The sequence below is a fragment of the Schistocerca gregaria genome, chromosome X (assembly GCF_023897955.1).
Source record: "Schistocerca gregaria isolate iqSchGreg1 chromosome X, iqSchGreg1.2, whole genome shotgun sequence".
Lineage (NCBI taxonomy): Eukaryota > Metazoa > Arthropoda > Insecta > Orthoptera > Acrididae > Schistocerca > Schistocerca gregaria.
Window position 1 is genome coordinate 693,995,481 of NC_064931.1, and position 23,914 is coordinate 694,019,394.

At 39.9% G+C, this 23,914-nt stretch overlaps 1 protein-coding gene across 1 annotated transcript in view; it reads left to right on the forward strand.

The window, feature by feature from the left end:
• Positions 1–23,914, forward strand: part of LOC126297694 (DNA mismatch repair protein Msh2) — a 196,179-nt gene that overhangs the window by 124,727 nt on the left and 47,538 nt on the right. Inside the window, exons 6-8 of the mRNA XM_049988816.1 lie at positions 101–262; positions 3,755–3,943; positions 7,183–7,355. Coding sequence (XP_049844773.1) covers positions 101–262; positions 3,755–3,943; positions 7,183–7,355 — 524 coding nt within the window. The remainder of the gene's footprint in view (positions 1–100; positions 263–3,754; positions 3,944–7,182; positions 7,356–23,914) is intronic.

A 23,914-nucleotide genomic window follows, 5' to 3' on the forward strand; every position in this document is an offset into this window, starting at 1 on the left:
GCTACATCTATAATGCCAGTGTTTGACAGTGTAAAAAAAATTACTCACATTAGCAGTGTCAAAATGTTTATGCCATCATTGCTGTATGTTTGTGTTGCAGGTTATTGGTCTTGCATATGTAGATGTTGGGGAACGCAGAATGTCTGTCACCGAATTTCCAGATGATGAATACTTTTCTAATTTGGAGACATTAATAGTCCAGTTAGGTCCCAAGGAGTGTATTGTACCACCATCAGATACAGAGTTGAAAGGAGCACTGCAGGTAAATGTTGTGATAGTTGTAAATAATAGTTATTTTGTGGCTTTGGTGTAAGATTAACTAGTAGTTGTCAGTGTGGGTAACTATGAATTATAATTTCTATATTTAAAGTACATTTAAATAGATTTTAATGTCAAAAGTAGCACATTGTTTCTAACTTTTATCCACTGTATGATAATTTCAATTATGACTGCTTGGCAGAGCATCTGTGAAGTTCAAACTAGTCCTCCCTCCACTAACTTTTGTTAAAGAAAGAAAAGAAAAAAAAAGTCAAAGACTCACAGTTTTTGTGTTACAAATTCGTTAATTTTCTTACTCGTGTGTGCCTATAGCAACCATTTGTGCATATGCAGGTATCTGAGTAAGTACATATATGAAGACAGTAACTGTTCTCGAAAGAACAGAATACTGTTGATGACCGTGCAGCTTTTCCTTGGAATAAATGATGACTAACTGAAACCCTCAGCTGCCGACAGGTGTTGTTGATATACCTCGATGTGGACAGCTGAAAATGTGTGCCCCGACCAGGACTCAAACCCGGGATCTCCTGCTTACATGGAAGACGCTCTATCCATCTGAGCCACCGAGGACACAGATGAATAGCGCGACTGCAGGGACTTATCCCTTCCACGCTTCCTGTGAGACTGACATTCCCAACTGTCCACAATTCTACATATGTAATGTACCTTATAGACATTTGCCCATCCACTCATTACTCGTGCACGCTTTGGCAATTCCCGTAAGAGTTCGGGCAACCTGTGTGCATTCGCACAGGCGAAGGTCAATGGCTGGGTAGCCTTTAACTACATATATGAAGACAGTAACTGTTCTCGAAACAACAGAATACTGTTGACGACAGTGCAGCTTTTCCCTGGAATAAATGATGACTAACTGAAACCATCAGCTGCCGACAGGTGGTGTTGATATACCTCGATGTGGCCGGGGCACACATTTTCAGCTGTCCACATCAAGATATATCAACAACACCTGTCGGCAGCAGAGGGTCTCAGTCAGTCATCATTTATCTGAGTAAGTGTTGGCGAGCGAGATTGTACAGTGGTAAGAATCATGTCTCTAGTTTGGAGTACAGTGATGCAGATCTCTGTTCGAACACCCCAATTTTTGTCTCTGTATGTTCATCTTTTTAGAGATGATTGTGGGACCCGGCTGTTGCTGGCAGATGATGGTTGAAGTGATCGCTATTGCAAAAATGAAATAGTGTCAGTATTGCTGGCCCCCGTTTTGATCACAACTGAGGTAGAATCTTCTCGCATGTCGGTCATGGGCCTGAAGATGATGTAGTAGCCAAATGTTTACCCTGTGTGGAATTGTTTGTATCTTATGGAAGATGAGTTTGAAATCAAGGAACAGTCTCCAAACAATGCATGCCACAGACTTGTACATGCCTGGAAGAAGTTGACTACTGGCTACCGTAGAGTAATGAGAGAATTCAAAGATTTGATGAAAATGAGAACTTTGCCCTAACATGAATAGTTATAAGAAATTTCATTGTAAGTAACAACAATCTCCCACTCTTCACATAAACATATTTTAACCATATAATGCATTGTACAGGAATTGCCTCATACTTTTGCTAAAAGTATGCTTGAAAATTGAGGTACTAAGAATAAATACTTCTTCTGTATTATTTACCAGAGATGGCTGAAAGAAACTAAAGAAAGTAAAAATTACTTGATATGAAAGTTGAGTAAATAGGAAGAAAAAATTTGTTTGACACACACCTCATATCTCTAGAGTGATTGAAATGTGTAATTTTGATATGTCAAATCTCATATTGTCAAATATTTACCCTATGTGCAATTGGTTGTATCTTATGAGCAATTTAAATTTGGTATGACAGTTTTTCACTCAGTTTAAGAATTAGTGATCAGTGCAGAAAAGTTGCATGTCTATGCACCCTCTGCATCCTGAATTTTGACTTAATCCGTGCCATTGTGAGAACTAAAAACAATGTTGCAAATCTTGATTTAAAAAGCTGAAACTAGTGGTCATTCAAAGCATGCATTTTCACAAATAGAAACCTGCAACGTTTGGAGAGAATCACTTTTCTCCTCATCAGTATGAGACAAGACACAGATCAGGTTACATGTTACATTAGAAGTTTATGAAATTTGTGGAAAAACCTAAAAGTGCGAGCACCTCCCATATAAAAAATACTAAAATAGACCTCAAGTGTATCTTTTTTTTTAAAAAAAAAAAAAAAAACGAACCAGCTTGTTTACATGTATGGTGAACGTGGGAAAACAAATACTCGAGAAATCAGGTGAAGCTTTCAACGAAGATGAAAAGCGGGGTTCAGCAGCAAACAGGCTGACAGCAAGGAATTTCCCCACTCATGTCCCATTGACAACAAGCAAAAAGTGTGCATCAAGATACTGCATTGTTTGCTCTGAAAATGACACTCACAGTACTGGCAAATGAGTGAGAAGGGAGACCAGATGGTGGTTTGAAGAATGTAATGTAGGATTGTGTCTACCTGACTGTTTCAAGCAATATCACACAAAGACAAATTTTGTTCAATGAAAAAGAGTTGTATAAATTCAATGAAATCGTTTTGTACATTTTTTATAGTAAATTCTGATTTATTACAATTAAAAACTTTTTTTCTACCTCTGAATCTTCTAATTTTCAAAATGTAATGATTCAGTAAATATGTGATACCTTTCAAAAAACTTTAAACAGATGTTGAGATATAGGATGATAACAAACATCAGTTAAAAGGTTTTGCTTTTCTTCATTAGCTTTTGGTCAAGAGCCATGCCAAGAAGGTGCAAAAGTGTAAGACTTATAAGGGATTGCAGCAGTCTCTGTGACCTGCCTGCAATGTGCTAAAGATGAGTGGTTTCCTTTCCTTTATTTTGTGTACTGTTCCAGCCAGGAATTTCAATTATTGTAATAACTTTAATTTTGTTAGTAAGTATACAGTATTACAACTGATAAGTTCTCTCTTTCACGGCCCTGATGATAGGATGAGTCATGTAATCTGATGATAAACTTTTGATTTTTTAAATAATTCAGATTAAACAAATAAGGAATTCATGTGTTTCCGAATATAGCCATTCCATTGGTATTAGTGCTTGGAACACATGCAGAATCATGCTTGCAAAGTAATCCTTCATGTTAGTCTTAAGTCTCATTTGCTAGAATTCCGACATGTTGGTCCTATTCTGAGACTTCCACATTCTGTCTGTTGCAATTCTGTTGTAATTTTACCATGTCAGTGTTTTTTCCATGGTTTTTAACTTTTTGTAGTGGGTCAGTTTATCTGTATCAGTTTAGGTACATGAGAGTTAAGTTTTAGGAGAGCTATGGATTGTTGCTTTCTGCATCCACTTTATATTGAAACTGAAGGACTTTGGTATTGACTGAAAGCTTGGCCCATAAAATAAGTAAATTTTTTGGCTCTGTGCACTCTGTAAAAAAAAATGTTTTTGCTTTGTAAAATTTGTTTAATTCAGTTTTATCCATTTCTAGATATTTGAAAGAATGGGTATATTGGTTACAAATCGTAAAAAAACAGAATTCACATCAGATGGCCTGGTCCATGAGCTGAACTCGCTGCTTAATTTCGAGGGAACCCACATCAAAGATGCTATTCAGCTGCGAGAAATGGAACTGTCTGTTGCTATAACATGTCTAGGTGCACTTGTCAAATATCTTGAGGTAAGACTAAACCAGTTGTTCAACATTTGAGAGAATAAATTTACTTTTAAAAGTTAGTCTTCTAATCACGATACAAAAGTAAAAACCCACAATTAATTGCATCACAGGAAAATTCAGTCAAGAATACTAATAAATCGTGAGACAGCTACTCTCCATTACTTACTTTCAGGAGATGAAATGTTCAGTACTGCTGTTATATACTGTAAGCGAAAGTGACAGGAAACATATTACTTCCTTCCACATATCTCCCATGAAATGACCACGATGAAAATTCAAGAAATTAGAGCTAATACTGAGACTTTCTGACAATCATTTGTCCCACATGTCATTTGTGAATGGAACAGGGAAGGGGGGATTAGTTCGTGGTCCCGAAAGTATCCTCTACCACACACCTTAGATCGCTTGCCGAGTATGATTTAGATGTAGATGTAGAATCATTTCCAGCAAATACTGTAACAGCTCCTTCAAAAAAATAGTGGTGAAATTCCTGCTTACCTCTTTTGTGACTAAATTATTTACCGAAGTTGTGGACTTTATATCAGCACTTTATAGGGCAAAGAAACCACACTCAAAATCATAGCTGGAGTCTTGAAAGTCGGAGATTAGTGTATAATTATTATTATTAAAAGAGGGGGGGGGCTGGGGATTATTGTTCCCACTGACCTCTGGAATGACTACCCCTGAGAATTTGAAAAAAAAAATGTTTGTTTATAAGTACAAAAAACATCTTAAATACTAGACACATTTTCATGTATTACGTTCTGATGTCCTTCGAGTTCATTAAGGTTATGTGCCATGGAACTTACAAAAGTAGGGTGCTATACACAAAGGCACACAACAGCTGCTCCACATTACTTTCGTTCTCTTTTCTTTGCACTACATTTGTGCTGTCTTTTGTTTCACATTTTGTGGGCAAATGAGACCAAACTTTCTGCAGATGAACTTCATCTGGAACTCCAGGCACACCTCTTTTCAGTGTTTGGATGCACAGGCCTTCCTCTTCACTTGTGACTTAAGAAGCCACAGATGAGCTGCCTTGCCAGTGCAACTGAAAAGTTAGTTGGTCTGTTTCTGTCTTTTGAACCTTCTATAAAATTTAGGAATTGACAACTGCCAAATCTACTAGAAAGTAAGTTTGTACTGCCACTGCAATGAATGAAGACTACAGCATACCATTCTTGCAGTTGATCAAATCTGTCAACTACTCCTGTTATTTTATTGTACTCTGCTAAAGCCAAAGGGCAGAATACTTCACTTCTGCTACCATTATTATTTGCTCTCAAAACAGTTGTTTTAGGGATTGTGATAATTTGATTGTATACACACAGATGTACTATCCTGCCACTTGACTGCTGCAACACTTAACCTGACAGCAAATGCAAATTCTCCTCTGCAATTATCAAATGCCACCAGCCTTTTACTTTCAACCATTGAATTTGTTAGGGTACGCACATCATCTTCACCCAATGAAAAGTCAGACCTATCATCTTTGTCTTTTTTCCAGTATTGATGTCAAAGTTTCTAATGGACCCTGTCCTTGCATCAACTAAGCACCATGCTTGACTGGTTACATTGACATATTATATTGTTTGTGTCAAACATCCTTTGAATGACACCATACATTCATCAACTGCCAAAACAGGTGGTGGTTTTTATACTTCACACAGCTTCTTTGTTACAGCACTGATGACATGTCAGATTTTGTGCAGCTTGTCCCTTTTTTACACATGTGCTGTTGTCATTGCAGTGCAGATCCTCAACAACATTTTTGTACTGATGCTTTTCCTCATTGATGAGATAGCAGGCTTACCAAGAATAGGATCACTACTCCAATATTTTCCCGAGGTGTGAAAGTTGATGTATACACATCGAAATAAGCATTCCCATAAAAGATTTTAACTCAGGAATGTTTATGTTCTGCCAGTTGGAAATCACTTCACTTATTTTATTTCCTGTTTCGCATATAAGTTTGATTGCAAATGTGTAACAGCAGGTCTTCTGTAAATAAAGACCAGAAATATATTATTTCATTATAAGACTTTGAGAAATTAGCCTGAATGTCTGGGTTTTATTCTAATTTCAGTGGAAGATTTTCAAAATAGGAAACATCCTCACTGCACATATTAGCATTGGGCAAAAATGTTGAAGCAGCTCTTACTGGAGTTGAGTTAAATACACTGGCATCACAAGGAAAGGTTTTTCCAATTTCACCTGCTTCTGTTGTCAAATCGAAATCATCACCACTTGGTACAATAATGTTATCACTAATTTCGTTCAAAATCTATAAAGTATTCAGTGAATGGATTTCTTCATCAGAATCTGAGTCAGCATCGGGTGAATGGTTGTCTTCATCAGAATCGGAGTCAGCATTGAACTTTGGATCTTGTACATCCTCTGGTAATGAGTGCAGAATTCTTAGAATCTCTTTTGATGTTAGTCCAGGAATTCTAAATAATGAAAAACATACAATAAACATTATGCGAATTTCACAGCCACACGACTTGCGCACCACACGCAGTTCAGTGGGATAAATAGTTCCCAGTACCTTATCTTGCAATATTTCTGTGATTTTCAGTTACAGCTGCCAAATACAGGCGTATACTATCTCCTTGGTAAATACAAAAGTAGGAGAGTATAATACTAGTCACTTCACACACAAAAGAAAAGCACAGACAGCTGTCGCGGTCAAAATAATGGCTCCAGTTCACGCAGAAGCATCACTTCTGCATAGATTGACTAAAGATGTAGACATAAAACAGCTTCTACACGCCAGTTGACAAAGTACACACAGTTAACAATGATGGTAGCTGGAAGTGGGAACACTGATTACCACTGAACTTACAGCGAAAACAAGAAAGTGGAACAATAGTTCCCACTGATCACTAAAGAATTAATCCTTATCCAACTGAGTTTTTTGTAAGGATTTTGGTATAAGCAGAAAGGGAAAACTCTAACCTGTATTGCATTCTTAGTTTACTACCTTATAGATATCATGTTATTTTTAGAATTATTGTTAGCAAAGCAAAATTTTGATCAAAGTGTTGATAATTTAACATGTTGGTGCTAATTTCATGTTACTGATGTATGCAGTGTAAGTGAAATGTAATAATAACTACTTTCCTTTCAAGCCTAAATAAATGTTGGTAGACTTTGGATAAAGTCATTTTGTTCTGTATGTTCATTCCATACTATAATTAACATTATTACCACATGGTAACGAAATTTTTCCTTTCCCTCAGCTGATGTCAACACCTGGTGCTGGACAGTTTTTACTGGATACTCTTGATCTGAAACGTTACATGAAACTTGATGCAGCAGCTGTGCAGGCGTTAAGCATCCTAGCCACACCAGACTCTAATGGAATGTGTCTGTTCTCATTACTAAACCGCTGCCGTACACCCCAGGGTCAAAGGTTTGGTTGAATTTCTTCTTCTTCCTTTTTTTCCTTCCCCTGTCATGGAGTTGTCTATTTCACTTAAAATATGCTAATCTTGAACACTAATGAACAATGTTATTCACTTAAAAGACAATCTGAGCTCCAGCTTTTTGATTAATTTTTCACTCACAACTGAAATAATGAAGATTTCCCTCCAGAAAACTTTTTTTTGTTTACAACTTTTATTTATTTGTTAAGAAAATATGTTTAATTGATTTAATGCAGTCATTTCAGTGAGGTAAGATAACCACAGAAACTAAATAAAAGAAAGACTGTCTTTGTGTCTGTGACAGGGTTGCTAGCAGAGTGAGATACCTAGGAAATTTTAAAAAAATAGGAGTGTGTCATTGACAGTTTTGAACTTTGAGACGAGTGTGGAAGGGTTCTTGGACACTTCATTCAGTAAAGGTGTTTCCAGGATAAGACGAGAATTGAAGTTAAAATTCTAATGTGGTACAATATTAAGGTCTTGGTATCTTTGATATAAATTTATATTAACCATTCTTGTCACACTTACAATATTTTTAGTGCAGTTCATGTCCCAAGGTTTTGTGTGAAAACTAACAGGTGACTTTATGCTAAAATTGTAGAGTTTTATAAAACTTGCAGTAATATCTGCACTGTTAAAGAATAAGAATTGTTAAATTCCACTTTGAGGTAGGAACATACACTGTTGGCAATTAAAATTGCTACAGCAAGGAGGACAGTAATTTTGAAAGTTCTACATATTGTGAATATACAGAATAAATGATTTAATTTGCTGATGGTTTTTGATTTGAGGGTATACAAAGTGTGAAATCAAGTAGATAGGGCTGCAACCTTTGGCAGTAATAGTCACTCTAATTCAACTGGGTATGAAGCCGAACTGAACTCAGATCGCATATCTGACTACATTGTTCTGTACTGCTTCAATTTTATGCCAGAATTAATAAATTGTAGTAACAGATGACCATCAGTGTGGCAGACCCTTGGCGTCCAGTGCCCAGATGTTTTCGTTGGGTGAGAGATATGCAAAATGTGCTGGCTGGGGCAATAGTCAAGCCTTCTGTATCATGGTAGGTGTCATTGGCACTGTCCTTAATGGGTCAGAAATATAATAAGTGCTGTCCAAATTACCAGCTATATGAAGTGAAGGTCATAATATAGTGTGCTCGATGGCATTCTGTACAATCACACTTAGTACTGAGCGTGTACAGTGCTGACAAATGCAGTCTGGCAACATTTGTTCTCCTCAGAATAGCCATATGTGGATAAGTCCATCATATTACTGTACGTGAAACTGTGGTTCATCAGAAAAACACGTGCCACTCGTTTCCAGTATTGTTATCAGGTGCACCAGTCTCTGCTGCCGTATTGAGGGATGACATGACAATGGTCACCTTGCTGGCAGTCTGTCGTGCTATGGACACCGATGGACTGCCCTCTCAGGCATTACATTGGCATCTGTGTAGATACTCCACTAGCCACTGTATGGTGCACAATAGAGGTTACATCATACCACTGCTAATTATTCACTTTCTGCTCCATTTATGAATGGCACAGTGGAAAAATGACCATGTGTACGCTTCTGTAGAATCAGAGTGAGGCTGTCGAGATTTCACAAGGTCTTGAATGTGGCCCTCATTGATAATTGCGTATTCACGTGTCTTTTTGGGATCCCAGCCAATGTTAGTAGCAATATTTCTAAAACCATAAACCGCATTCTCTATAGTCCACATTCCTGCCACTGTCAAAATCCGACACTAGTGAGTAGACGTTTCTTTTTGTGAAATGGGGCGTAACACAGTTTTCTCACAACCATCCGACATTAAAATGTGACCTTTCCTTGTAAATTTAAATTTTTGTTCTTCATTAACAAGTAATACCTACATCTGTTGCTTGAAGTCCTCATTATTAAAACACGTAATTTTAAGAAAAAGTATTTGAGTGAATGTCCAGGAGGGAATAATTAAATTGTTTTCAAACTGTAGTGAGACACAGTTCTTGTGCTTATGCCAAAAAATTATATTTGGAAGCTACATACTATGCCAAATAAATGGTTATCAGTTTCTGTGCCATATTTTGGAAAACATTCTGAGTGAAAGGAATTACAGAAAAAATTGGTGATGGTGTTTGTCAAGTTTGTCGTTATTACTTTCTAAATCGAAAACTGCAATTAGATTGCTATCTTTTTGCTTACTACGTCTGTCGTCTTGCAGTATCACTATTTTTAATCACCATCATTGTAATAGCACAGTCGTGAAATTTGTATCTTCATTGTCACAGATATTTGCCTGTTCCTTTGGAATATGTTGCGAGTTTTGTGGTTATGGAGTGACCTGAGAATGTGGTTGCTTTTGACAAATACATATCGGATTTTGCTTATATACTGACATGAGAATATTAAGAGATTTCTTCTTTCCAAACATATTGTCTGCCCACCACTTTATCATTGGCTGCATAGACACACTCCCTTTCGTTCACATCACGCTTCACAGTGAGCATTAACAACATTGCCTGTAGGAAGCAGCACATTAAGTATGCCACTCCTCCATATCTAGACTTCTACTGTCTCCTGCAGAAATGTATACTACTATTGTGTATGTGTGTGATTCTAAAGCCAGTTCACATTGTTTCACCCAAACTGCAGTTTAAACATGGTATATGGTCATGAAACGCCAAAGCATGTGGTATAGATTCCCTTTGTTTCCAGTACAGCGAAATTTGCTGTCCGCTCACCACTCCCCACCCCACGCATATTCTTGTTCTCAACCAGGCTGATATCTGTTTGCTTCCGTAGTGCTGTGCTTGAGCAACTGTGAAACACAGACTGCAATATCTTCTAGGGTGCAGGTCATAAGTAACAACTGTTACTAATACATAAATAAAAGATTGTAATAATGATTCAGTCGTATTCTCAAACTTTTGCTCGTCTCACAATTTAGAGTCATCTGCCGATGCTTTCTCTATGACTCCCCCGTCCCCCCTCCCCCCGCCCCCCCCCCCTCATCCCCCCTCCCCCCGTCCGATTTATCTTGACCATCCTAAATAACTGTTTCCCAGTTTTCAAGTAAATGTTTATTACTCGTCGGGGGCACATCAATCAGCATGACTGCCATCTTTTACAAAGATATGAACAGCGATATGACTCTTTTAAATGGCACCCTGTAATTTTTATTTGGTAATTCATTTCCTCTCCTAAAGACCTATTCAAAAATGTATCACAGTGTACCATTCACTGAAACACAATGTTATTAATTACATTACACAACATTGACGTTGATGCTCCCAGTGCTTAGTGTAGGTACTTGGGATAATGGAACACATCTATGTGCTGACATTGACAGAGGAAAAATGTAAACATAAGTAGAATGCACACTAGTCATTACATCAACCATCGTCAGTTGAAGAGTTGTGTGAGTAGAATGTACACCAACGAAGAGAAGGTAGAAATACTATTCATCTATGGGGAACATAAGTTAGCAGAACAGTAATTGCAATACTGTTTTCTTACGTACGGGTACATTTAGTACAGTAGTTTGCTCCTTTTAAATACTGTTGTGTAGAGTAGGAATACAACAGTAAAGGCTGTCCTTATTAAAAACTGCTTCGACTTAACATTTCTTTTATTGTTGTTGAATGTAGGCGAAATGCTACACAGGCAGTTTAACTATATAGAGAGTGATATCCTGACAAGAACCCACTTTCACAATGGATGTTTTGCCATCTTGTTGCGATTCTTTAGGAAACGAGAAGTTTCAACCCATGACAACGCAGTGATTGTAGAACTCGCACAGACGGAGCTGCCGAAGTTACTGTTCTCATTTCCGTTGCTATGAATCCACATGTGTGAGCACAACAGCTTAAACATGAGATTTGCGTTCCTAAAACCAGTGTACATTGTATTCTTACACATCACCGATTCTATCCTTACCACGTACACTTACACCAAGAATTGCATTGGAATGATTTCCAGAATCGTGTGTAGTTCTGTCAGTGGTCACAGCAGCAAATCTTCGCCAACTTGAACTACTTCTCCAATGTTCTATTTACTGATGAATGTTCTTTCTCAAACAAAGGACAGGTAAATACAAGGAACAGGCATTATTGGTCCAGCGACAACCCACGATGGCTTAGATAGGTGGAACATCAGCGTTAATGGAGGGTAAACATCTGGTGTGGGTTGCTTGGTACTACAATTATTGGCCCTTATTCCATCAATGGTAGTCTAAAGGCATAGCGTATGCCAACTTCCTCAGATGAATTCTTCCTCCTCTTCTGGATGAAGTGCCGCTAAGAACCTGAATGCTTGTTGGTATCCACATGATGGATGTGCAGCATATAATGCCTTGTCTGCACATCGTGTTCTGAACCAAAGGTATCCTGCCAGATGGATTGGTCGAGGAGGAACAGTTACTTGGCCTGCTAGGTCTCCTGATTTTAATCCTCTAGACTTTTTTCTTTGGGGATGTGTTAAAGATGTTGTCTATCGTGATATTCCAACAACTACAGAAGACATGCAAGATCGTATTGTGCTTGCTTGTAATTCTCTTCAGCGGGCAACACTGGAAGCAATAAGTAAGTCTTTCATTCAACAAGTGCACCAGTGTATCGGTGTCCAGGGTCACCACTTTGAACACCTTTGAATGTTCTACTCGTGGAAAATGGTACAGGAGAGTCAGTTAGTTTTGTGTTACATTTTTACTTTCGTTTCATTTGTTTTCTGGCAACTCAAGCAAGTGGAAGAGTTCGTGATCCCGGGCTCAAAGTTAATGTTGTGTTATGTAATTAATAACATTGTGTTTCAGTGAATGGTACACTGTGATACATTTTTGAATAGGTCTTAATGAGAGGGAATGAATTACCAAATAAAAATTACAGGGTGCCATTTAAAAAAGTCATACTGCTGCTCATATCTTTGTTAAAAATAAAAGCTACAACGAAGGCAATCATGCTCGCTGATGTCCCCCCTGATGGCTAAAGAACATTTGTTTGAAACATTTTGTAATTTGCATCTGGACAAACAGTTATTTAGTGTGGTCAAGATAAATGGAGCACCCTGTTTATGGCTTTCTTAAGTATATATTGGATATAGTTTGGAGTATGGAAACGGGATGATAATCGTTTATATCATCAGTCTTCCTTTTCAAAGATTGAAATTACCTTCGAGGTCTTCAGTGCTTCTGGGAAACATTCTATGCTATTGATCAAAATTACATAGAGGTATGAAAATTTCAACAGGTATGTTATTTAATAGGTAATCTCGGATATCATCAACTCCTCGTGAAAATGGTGATTTTTGTGGCTCATAATTTTTAATGCCGTTTGTTCAGTTACTGGGCTCAGAAAAATTGACCTGTCTGACGTGGGAGTATAGGTTTGTGCGATACTGCGTGCGTAGTGATTCCTGTCACTAGCTGTAGATTATTGGCAATCTCTGAAAAATTAAAGTTAAAATGTTGACTAACCTGTTTTGCATTAGAGATTTTTGTTTCATTTAGCTGGAGGTATTCATGTGATACGCAGTTGGCTTTGGTTCTTGCACTACCATCAACTACTTCCAAAAGTACTTTACTCATGTTACCTGAGTTTATGATAAGTTAGTGGTTGGAGATCTGTTTCACATTAGTTGTTACTTTCTGGAGATTTTTTATACTTTTTAAAGCATCGTTGGAAATTTAGGTCATTGTTTGTCTTTTTTCCCTGTGTAAAGTTAATTTTTTTATAGATTGCACAAGAGGTAATTACACCCGTGGTGATCCATCCTTTTGTATCCGTCGCTCCTCATTGTTTTTTCTGTATGCGTTATTGAGGGAAAGGCACTGTTAAAATAATGGCTCAGATTATGAACAAATATTTGGTTTATTTTCTGTCATCCTCAAGATAAACCAGGGTTGCCACAAGTTTTGTGAATCAGTGAAATCAGGGAATTTCAAATATGTCAGGGAAATCGGGGAAATTTGAAAGAAAAGAAAAACACTAGAAAAATCTCATTTTTGTCTCAGTAGGTGAAATAGTCTTGCCATCACTGGCTGGGCGTAGCTGAGTACTTGCGCCACTTCTCTATTCCCTCAATCTTACTGCTTCTTCACTCCCTAGCACTCTCATCAGTGCTGCCACCACTTCTTGCCACTAGTGTAGCAGCTGCCGATGAGAGGCAGGGAGGTGACAGGAGTAGTGGTTTGTTTGGATTTGATTCTCAGAGATGGCGGTCATGTATGCATGAGTTGAGCCTCAGGGACTGTGTGTGTGTGTGTGTGTGTGTGTGTGTGTGTGTGTGTGTGTGTGTGTGTGTGTGTGTGTGTGTTTTTAGGGACTGATAACCTTAGCAGTTAAGTCCCATAAGATTTCACATACATTTGAACATTTTTCATATGTAAATAGCTGGCCACACAAGTGGACTTCCATGACAGGCCAAAACTGCAGACCATTTCAGCATCTCTAACAGGTCAGGCCTGCTGATCTGAAGCCCATCATTTCCCACAATTGTGCAAGCCCTGTCCATCAGATCTAGTCTCACCAATCTGCCTGCAGTCCGGATCTCTTTGTGTGTGGCATAATGCAGCAGATTTTCATAGTTATCCAAGGGCCAAGGACTGCAGTGCTCCTCGGCAGACCAGAGGCCATGGGCGATGGATTTCATGAATTGTGACTGTCTCACTGCAAGTACATTGTGCAGTGCAGCATTTTATAGACATTTTATTTATTCTAACACATTTTGGCACTTAAAAATAATTTTCATATTGGAAAGTATAGATGATAAGAAGAACATTGTGGCAGTCACAGGTGGTTTCTATGCTATGTAATCATATATTTCTCAAAATAAAAACCACACAGTACCTGTAAAATAAGACATAACACAGTGACTAATAACCGAAAATAAGAAAATAGTGGAACCAACATTTCATTAGTGGTCACCTATAGTCTTGGTTTACACAACTCTTCCCTGCCTTATACTCTTCTTCCCAAGAGGCCTACCCTCTTTTTTTAAATCGATGGAGGTGTTTTAAATCTGTCTTGCAACTCAAAGTAAATGTAGATTTGTCACAAATGTGTTTCGCTTTATTGAAATAAAAAACCAACAGTGGTCTTGATGAAACACACATACCATCTGCCTTGCTTTCTCCATCTGTAAGCACTTCATTCCAAAACTTGTTGATGTTAGTAATTAAGATTTTTGATCACATGGGGGAGAAATCTACCATGGGGCCTCAGCCTTCACAGCATCTTTTCCCTTCTGTGCTGCATGTCTATCCTCTTGCTATTCTTTTTGCCCTCCTTTGGGGAAAATGGCTGGGGTGTTTTTGTGAATGTTCCGCACTGTCTAAAGCTGACATAAGAACAGTGTCACCACTGTTTTTCGTTCCTTTCTTCGCTCACCTTCTTCTATCCTCCCTCCACTTCGGTGTTTGGGGCTCCTCTTTTTTCCTTCTTCCTCCCTGTATGAGGCTGGCCAATGCAAAACAGGTGACTGGGTAACACATAATTCCCAGCCCTGGGTCTACAGGTAAGATTTGCATGTACCCCCTGGTGCAAGCCAGGCCCAGGGTGGGGTGATTTACTGAGCTGCTACCTTCCCAAATTGCCAATTGGTCCCTTTGTCAAGTGTTTGGGACCTGTGGACGCATGACCTGAGGTGTGAACAAACACCTAAGGTGGGTGTGCACTCTTGTGAAGTGGCACCCCAGTTGGAAGGAGCATGCCATCAATGACACTGAGAATCATGGGGGGGATTTTCTCACAATGAGCCAATCATCTTCACAATCAACGTTTACGGAACATTAACAAAATGAGGCTCATTATTCAAAGAATGCACCACTGTTCCTCATAGTTTCACAAACTGAAGACAATCAGTCCTTGGCAACAGTAAATCTGTTTATTATTCAGAAAGTTGTTGTTGAAATTACAGGCCCTGTGAACTCCTGCTCTCTTTTACATAATGGCACTTTGCTTTTTCAGACTACTTCCAATTTTCAAGGACAAGAACTGCTCGCTGCTTTGCTTCTCCGTGGCTATCCTGCTTGTGTTGGAGCCCATAGAACTCTGAATTCTTCCTGTAATGTTATTTACATTATGCTTCATGACTGTCTGACCAAGGCCAAAATCCAAGCATACGTCTCTGATCACGGTGTCATTGCCATCCATTGGGTGATGAAAAAGATATATGCCTTGTTAGTGCCTTCACGCACTCTTTTTCTCACCTTTGATAGAGTGGTGCTTTCAGCCCACATCAAAGCAGGCTATGAGGGTCTCACAGTCTGACCGTACATTCCGAACCCAATGCACTGCTAGCAGTGTCATTGTTTCAACCGCACTAGAATGTGTTGTCGGCACCTGGCCAAATGTGTAACCTGTGGTAGGGATGCGCACAAGGGCGTTTGTCTGCTTCCTCCTACCTGTAGTATCAACTGCAATGGTGACCATGCTGCTTCCTCTCAAGATTGTCCCATGTATCTCGATGAGTGGGCTGTCCAGGAGATGCAGGTGAAGGAAAAGGTTCCTTATCTGGTCACTCTCAAGTTATTAGCTAGGCACAAACCCTGCATTCTACCGTCTGTCACTTATAGTAGTGTCCTTACTAATCTTGCTCCATGAAGGACATGGCCTGCAGACATATGACCTCAAATTCACCTCTGAGGTTGTGAAAGAGCCAAGTGTCATGGTAGCATTGCAGTCCCCTTGTTCAGCTGTGCAACAAGATATCAAACTCTTGCTTCATGGGGTGAAGTCAACAGCTTCACAACCGGTAGGCCGGAAGAGACAGAAGGAATACTCCCATTAAGACTTCCTATGTTCCTCGAGCCAACCAACACTTGAGTCTTTGCCGACTCGATGATCCTCTTCGACGGTGTCACCGTGTGATACCTTTGCCCGACCAGCCTCCATGTTGCTGGTGTGCACCCCAAACGTTTTTCTGCGTTGGACTCTGCAGGCAGACAGCAGAAGAAAGGCAGTGCTTCTGTGGACCTCATGAAGCAGGCTCTTCCTGCCTCTGTGCTCTGTAGAGGTGACACCCCCTTCATTTTTTCCTCCTCATGACTCGACTCCAATGGGATGGTTGTGGCCTTGGATCCAACAAAGAGGATTTACAGCTGCTTATGGAGTCTGTGTGTCCACTTGGACTCTGCTTTCTGGAAACAAAATTGCATTCTCATGACCACTTTGAGCTTTCGCAGAGGTTGGCATTCCGTCTCGTGGATGAGTCATGCTGCTCGTATGGGATGACGTTCATAGTCAACCCATCTCCCTGACTTCCCATCTTCAAGCTGTTGCAATTTGCCTTTTCCTTCCTCACTTGACCTTTTCCCTTTGTACCATTTATTTCCCTCCATCATTCTACCTCACCATAGCTGACTTCCTCCAGCTTATTGGGCAGATACCTCACCAATTTCTGCTGCTTGGTGACTTTAATGCGCACCATCCCATTTGTGGTTCTCCCAGAACCAGTCCAAGAGATGCCCTCTTGGCTGACCACCTTAATCAACTTAACCTTTTCTACCTTAACACAGGAGCACTCGTGTTCCTTTCAGACTGCTCACACACCTATTCCCGTGTGGACCTATCGTTCCGCCCATCTTGCCCATTGTCTTGAGTGGTTTGTTCTTTCTGACACCTACTCGAGTGACCATTTCCCATGTGCTATCCGTTTGCTGAATCCTACCTCACCTAGGTGTGCACCCAAATGGCAGCTTACTAAGCCCGACTGAAGGCTTTACTCTTCCCTGACGACCTTTGACAAACACGATTTTCCCAGTTGTAATGACCAGGTGCAGTATCTTACAAACATTACCTTACTGCTACAGAACGTTCCATTCCTCGTACTTCCACTTCACAATGTCGTGTCCTGGTCCCATGTTGGACTGAGATGTGCAGCGACGCAATTTGCGCACAGAAATGTGCTCTCTGCATTTTTAACAATAATCCTACAATTGTAAACTGCATTAATTATTAAAAAAAATGCTTGCACACTGTCATCACATTCTTCGGAACAACAAAAAAGCCAGCTGAAGTTCATTCAGTTGTTCTTGTAACAGTTCCACCCTCTCTTCCATTGTGTGGGCCAACCTCCTAAGGCTCTCTGAGACCAAGATCCATTACCCAATTTCCGACCTGACAGTAGCAGAAAATGTTACCGTGGACCCTGTTGCTATCTCCAACACCTTCGGCCACCATTTTGCGGAAATGTTGAGCTCCTCCCAATACCACCCTGCCTTCCTCCCCTGGAAACAAATGGAGGAGGCTCGGGCGCTACACTTCCCTTCTCGGAATCTTGAATGTTATAATGCCGCCTTTACTACAAGGGAACTAGATCGTGCACTCACTTCATCCCGATCCTCTGACCCAGGGCCAGACGATGTTCACATTCAGATGTTGCAGCACCTTCCTCTTGTGGACAAGCACTTTCCCCTTCATATGTTCAACTGCATCTGGGCAGAGGGCATGTTTCCCAGATGCTGGCGTGAAGCTACTGTCTTGTTGTTGTTGTTGTTGTTGTTGTGGTGGTGGTGGTGGTGGTGGTGGTGGTGGTCTTCAGTCCTGAGACTGGTTTGATGCAGCTCTCCATGCTACTCTATCCTGTGCAAGGTTCTTCATCTCCCAGTACCTACTGCAGCCTACATTCTTCTGAATCTGCTTAGTGTATTCATCTCTTGGTCTCCCTCGATTTTTACCCTCTACACTGCCCTCCAATACTAAAATGGTGATCCCTTGATGTCTCAGAACATGTCCTACCAACCGATCCCTTCTTCTAGTCAAGTTGTGCCACAAGCTTCTCTTCTCCCCAATTCTATTCAATACCTCCTCATTAGTTATGTGATCTACCCATCTAATCTTCAGCATTCTTCTGTAGCACCCCATTTCGAAAGCTTCTATTCTCTTCTTGTCCAAACTATTTATCGTCCACGTTTCACTTCCATACATGGCTACACTCCATACAAATACTTTCAGAAACCTAAGTCCGGTAAGGACAAAAACCTTCCTTCTGGCTACCGCCCCATGTCTCTCACCAGCTGTGTTTGCAAGGTGGTGAAACATATAATTCATGCCTGGCTGGTCTGGTGGATCTAGTATCACAATTTACTAATCACTGCACAGAGTTTATTTCGAGTGCACCGTTGTGCAATTCACATCTTGTCACTTTGTCCACCCATGTCACGAATGGTTTTCTGCAGAAATCCCAGACTGTGACCTTGTTTTTCGATTTGGAGAAAGCCAACAATATCTGCTGGAAGACTGATATCCTCCACACTCTCTTCATGTGTGGCTTCCATGGCTGCCTGCTCTGTTTCCTTGAGGAATTTTAAAAAGGTACTTGTGTGTTCTGTCTTGTTGGACACTTTTATCCTGGAAAACGGTGTACCTCAGTGTTCTATCCTGAGCGTCATCCTTTTTGCTATAGCCACTAATAACCCGATAATGGCCTGTCTCCCACATGGCATCTTCTACTCCCTTTTTGTTGCTGATTTTTGCTAACTATTGCAGTTCTTCATGGACTTGTCTCATTGAGTGGTGTCTTCAGCAGCAATGTTTCGATTGTCTTTACTCATGGAGCATCAATAGTGGCTTTAGTTTTTCCATTGGCGAAACTGTTTGTATGAATTTTTGGTGGTGCAGTTGGTTTCTCCCACCTTCTTTACATCTTGGGCCTGTTGCTCTTCCATTCATTGAAACTATGAAATTCCTGGGGCTCTTGCTTGATAGGAAATTTTCTTGGTCCTCCCACATATCTTATCTGGCAGCCTGCTGTACACCGTCCCTCAATGTCCGGTGTGTCCTCAGTGGTACTTCCTGGGGTGCAGATCGAACTGCTTTCCTTCGTTTGTACTGGTCCTTTGTCCGCTTGAAACTAGACTATGGGTGCTTTGTTTATGTATGTGCATGTCCGTCCCTCTTACGCCGTCTCAATACTATCCACCATTATGGCATCTGTTTGGCCACTGGCACCTTTACACAAGCCCAATGGAGAGTCAGTATGCAGAAGCTGCCCAACTACCGCTGTGACTTTCTTTTCAGCAGATATGCATGCCATTTGTTTGCCATGCGTGGCCACCAATCCTATGGCTCCTTCATTGATGACTCCATTGATTGCCAGTATGGGGCACATTCCTCTTCTCTGTTACCTCTTGGAGTTCGATTTTGGCTTTTGTTCTGACAGATTCACTTCATGCTCCTGGCAGCTTTTCCGATGGGTACAAACTCCTCATCTCCTTGGCTTTGTGGGGCAGCCCATTTTCACCTTTGCCTTTATTCGCTTTGATGCAACACCAGCCTTGCTTTACTACCTTCAGTTTCATGACCTTCACATGGAATTGCACGATAGTACCTTTGTGGTGTTGGGTGCGCCTTCGTTGTCTGTGCCAACGTTTTTCGGTATCGGCTTCCGGCACAGTGCTCTGTATTTACAGCAAGAGTTCTTCGCCCTTATCAAGTCACTCACGAAGTACATCCAGCAACACAATATTTTCAATTGTCATCTGCTCAGATTCTCTGTCCCCTTCAGAGCATCTATGCACTGTACATGGTCCATCCCTTAGTGCAATCGGTCCAAGAAAGCTTTAAATTGCTCACTCTTGACAGAGCCACTGTGATGTTTATGTGGGTTCCTGGTCATGTTGATTTGACAGGAAAAAGAGGCTGTTGATGCTGCTGCCAAGCCCCACTGGTTCTTACAGTCTCTCTGATCATCTCTGTGTTGCCGCCTGTCAGTAGGTGGTATCACTTTGGCGTCGCTCCTTTCATGGGAATAAGCTCTTGGTTATTAAGCCTCTTCCAGTGGCTTGGACGACCTCCTGTCGGCCCTCCAGCCATGAGGTGGTCATTTTAACTAGGTTGCATATTGGGCTCTGCCTTTTTAGCCATTTCCATTTGTAAAGTGGCGCTCGCCCACCATTTCATGCACATTGCGCCCAATTTTAACTGTCCACCATTTACGGATGGAATGCTCTTTTTTTGACCATTTACATTCCCGTTTAAGTTTGCCATCTAAGTTATCGGCTGTTGTAGAGAATGGTGCTCACGCTGTTGACCGCATTTTACTTTTTATCCATTGCAGCAATATGGAGAACACGATTTAATATTTAGTACTGGACCTCCATTTCTCTATTGCGTATTTTATAGACCTTTCTCCACATCTGTGTTTTTACGTGTCTTCTCTTCCATCGTTGGGATTGACATGAAGTCATTCTTAACTCCTCTCTTTGTCTTCGTGTTTCACAGTTTCGAAATGGGCGCGTATGACCCTAATTGTTTTTGTGCCCTAAAACAAAACAGAGTGGGAAGAGTTACGGAAGTCCTTGCTATTTCTTCGCCTTTGTTGTCTTCCTCCTTTTTTTCTTCTTCTTCAACTTATGTCCTTACTTATCCTTGAGATCGCAAAACTGGAAATCAGGGAAATACCAGCGAATTTCACTTGGAAAAACTTGTGGCAACCCTGTAAACACTTTTCTCACGTCTTTTGCTTTAGCAGGTGCTCCTTAGCATTTAGCTGTTGGCATCATTAATATCTCTTATGTATATGATCATTAGTAATGAGGGTTTGCTTGCATCCTTTTCTTTACCTTAAATAAGAAGCCTTCATGTTCAGAGAGGCCATCGGGTAAATTTTGCAAACTGAGTACAGGTGTAGAATTAGTGTTCATGAATATGGTATCTATTGAGGTGCAGGATGTGGGTGTTATTCTTGTAGGTAACTTTACTATTTTAGACATAGAAAATGTATGCAGTTGGTCATTTGTCAGTTTATTCATGTGACTCAATGGCAAAGTTTATTTAATCTCCAAATGATATACTTTTTTTGCTTTTTGTCACGTTAGACATTCATGACTTGTCCAATTTCTTGCTTCATTGGTTCATGGGCATCACGTCAGGTAATATCGTGGAAGCTGCACGATATTTTGACAAGACAGCTGCTCATCATTTTCAGGTGCTTACTGACGTGTTACTGCAATGGCTTGCCAATATATACACTGACTCGCTAGAAAAGCACAAGTGCCAAGGGTTTCGCACTTTTTTAGCAAGTCAGTGTATATATTGGCGAGCCATTGTAGCAACACATCAGTAAGCACCTGAAAATGATGAGCAACTGTCTCGTCAAAATATTGTACAGCTTCTACAACATTATATGAAGCGACACCCATGAACCAATGAAGCAGTTTTTGTATTGTTCGTTCAAGTGTCAGTTATTGTTGTGTTTAGTGTTCATGATCCACTTGTTGTATCTGTATTGTGGTTTCATTTGCAAACTATGGCTGAAAAATTGCATTTAGTAAAGAACATGGAAACATGGGTGCAGAAAGGCAATTAGGGCCACCTCCAACTGAAAAAATGATAACTTTCCGGATTTAGGAAAATGTTTTCAAAAAAGCTCCTCGCATTAAACATAATCTGAGAAGTTTAACTGTTAAATGGCCGAAACTTGAAGCAGAACTGTGGGAATTTTAATATCTACAGAAATGGTCATTCATCAAGTGAAAGCAATATCCACTAACAAAGGGATTGCTGAATTTACTAGATCAACATCATGATGTTCAAGGTTTATGAAAAGGTATGTGGACCAAGGTAAAAATATCACAGGTGATGCCAGACAAGTATGAAGAACTAATTGTTGAATTTAGTCATCACAAACAAAAAGAGGAAAGTTCTAGCTTTTGCAAATGGGAAACAGGGACGAGACTCTGGTAACCTTTGATGTGCCTTTTAACAGAAGTTTGATTTTAAAAGGCACAAAAAGAAAGTGGTATTGTTAAAACTTAATGGCACGAAAAAAGTCATTACACATTTATTTTGTCATGCTGTGATGATGGGACAAAATTACTGTCACTTTTGATGTATTTGTCCATGTACATAATAAAGGCTGGATTGATGTAGGAGAAAGGAGGGTGTGTGTAGATAAAATTTGTTCTAGGTGACCTGGAGGCCACTACTAAAAACGTCTGCCCTATTTGTATTTCAGGAGGGTTAAATTGTCTACTTCAATCATCAACCATGTGTATCAACAGACCATTTCAGCAAGTTCTTTAGTAGGAGTGAAACAGATGGATACAATCTACAGATTTTGAAAATTCAACACTTGGAAGAAGGAAGAGACCTAGCATTTCTCAAGTTTTGTGAGTGGGTCAATGCTTCCCAGAATTCTATAAAAGTTGAATCAGTGATTAAATTATTTAAGAAATGCACTGAATGGTACAGAGGGTAATTTATTGTATGAGAATTCAGATTCATGGCAGCTTCAAGTATTTCTTCTTTCAACTCCTAGAGATTAGATGCACATGCACAAGTGTGTCACAATTGTTTTGCAGTAGATCCATCAAGTGATAAATTTTGCACTTAGAAAAGTATTAAAAAAGGGGTGCATCTTTAATGCCAGTGTGCCTTATACTCCGGTAAATACGGTTCATTTTTGAGCTCACGAAGACACTAAATCTGGATTTCCAAGAGCTTATTTCTTATTGAGTGAATGTTCTGATACAAAATACAGAGCACTGTGTTCGTATTCACTTCAGTGCCTGTGGGCTCTGGAGTGTTTACTGTTTCAATTATATTTTTGTTGCTATTACTGTTTTGTGAATAAATGACTACAGATGCTACCTGTTTGTTTAATAGCATACTGGGGACAGTCACAGTGCAGTTTTGATCATTTGTACTCTGCTTTTTTGTATGTTTTTCTGCATTACATACAAATCTCAAGCTGCTCAATCTGAAGCTCAACTTAGCATTACCACACCTGATCTTGGATTGCTTAATTTTCCCTGCATTGCAGCTGTAATTGTGTCGTGTAAATCAGTCTTTCCAAGGCCATTGAGATGAAGTCCGTAGTGTGTGTGAAATCTTCTTCCATTCCCATTTGATTCTACAACACTTAACATTTTTAATCATTTGCAGATTTTAGAGAGATAAGTATTTGCACTTTGTAGGTTAGATTCAGTTTTTGTTCCGTGGACCCAAAAATGAGATGTTTCTCGTGGGTGTGTGGAATAAGTCAGAAAGTACAACATAAGATAAAAACATTTGAATATAATACTCACTGATCATTTGTCTGAAGATTGTCAAAATAGGTAAATACATTAAAATACGATGGAACTGCTAATGTTTTCAGAATTAATACGCTGTCAGAATGAAACATAGTTATGCAGTTTTAATAACTTCATCACATACAAAATATCTAATCTTGACTGTTGTGACCATGTGCTGTCAAAACTGAAATCTAATAGAAATGTTTACTTAATTTGGTCTAATAGACCCTGTAAAGATATTCATCTCTAGAGTAGGAGGAGTTACCTATAAAAACTTTCACACTCTGTTTAAACTGTGCTTTATCTGAAACCAAGTTTTTAATGGTTGCTGGCAATATATTGAAACTGTGGTGTTTCTGAGTATTGGACCTCTTTTTGGACCAAGGTGATTGATTTTAGGTCATTATGTAGATTTTTCTTGAAACTTCCTGGCAGATTAAAACTGTGTGCCGGACTGAGACTCGAACTCGGGACCTTTGCCTTTCGCGGGCAAGCTCTCTACCGACTGAGCTACCCAAGCACGACTCACGCCCCGTCCTCACAGCT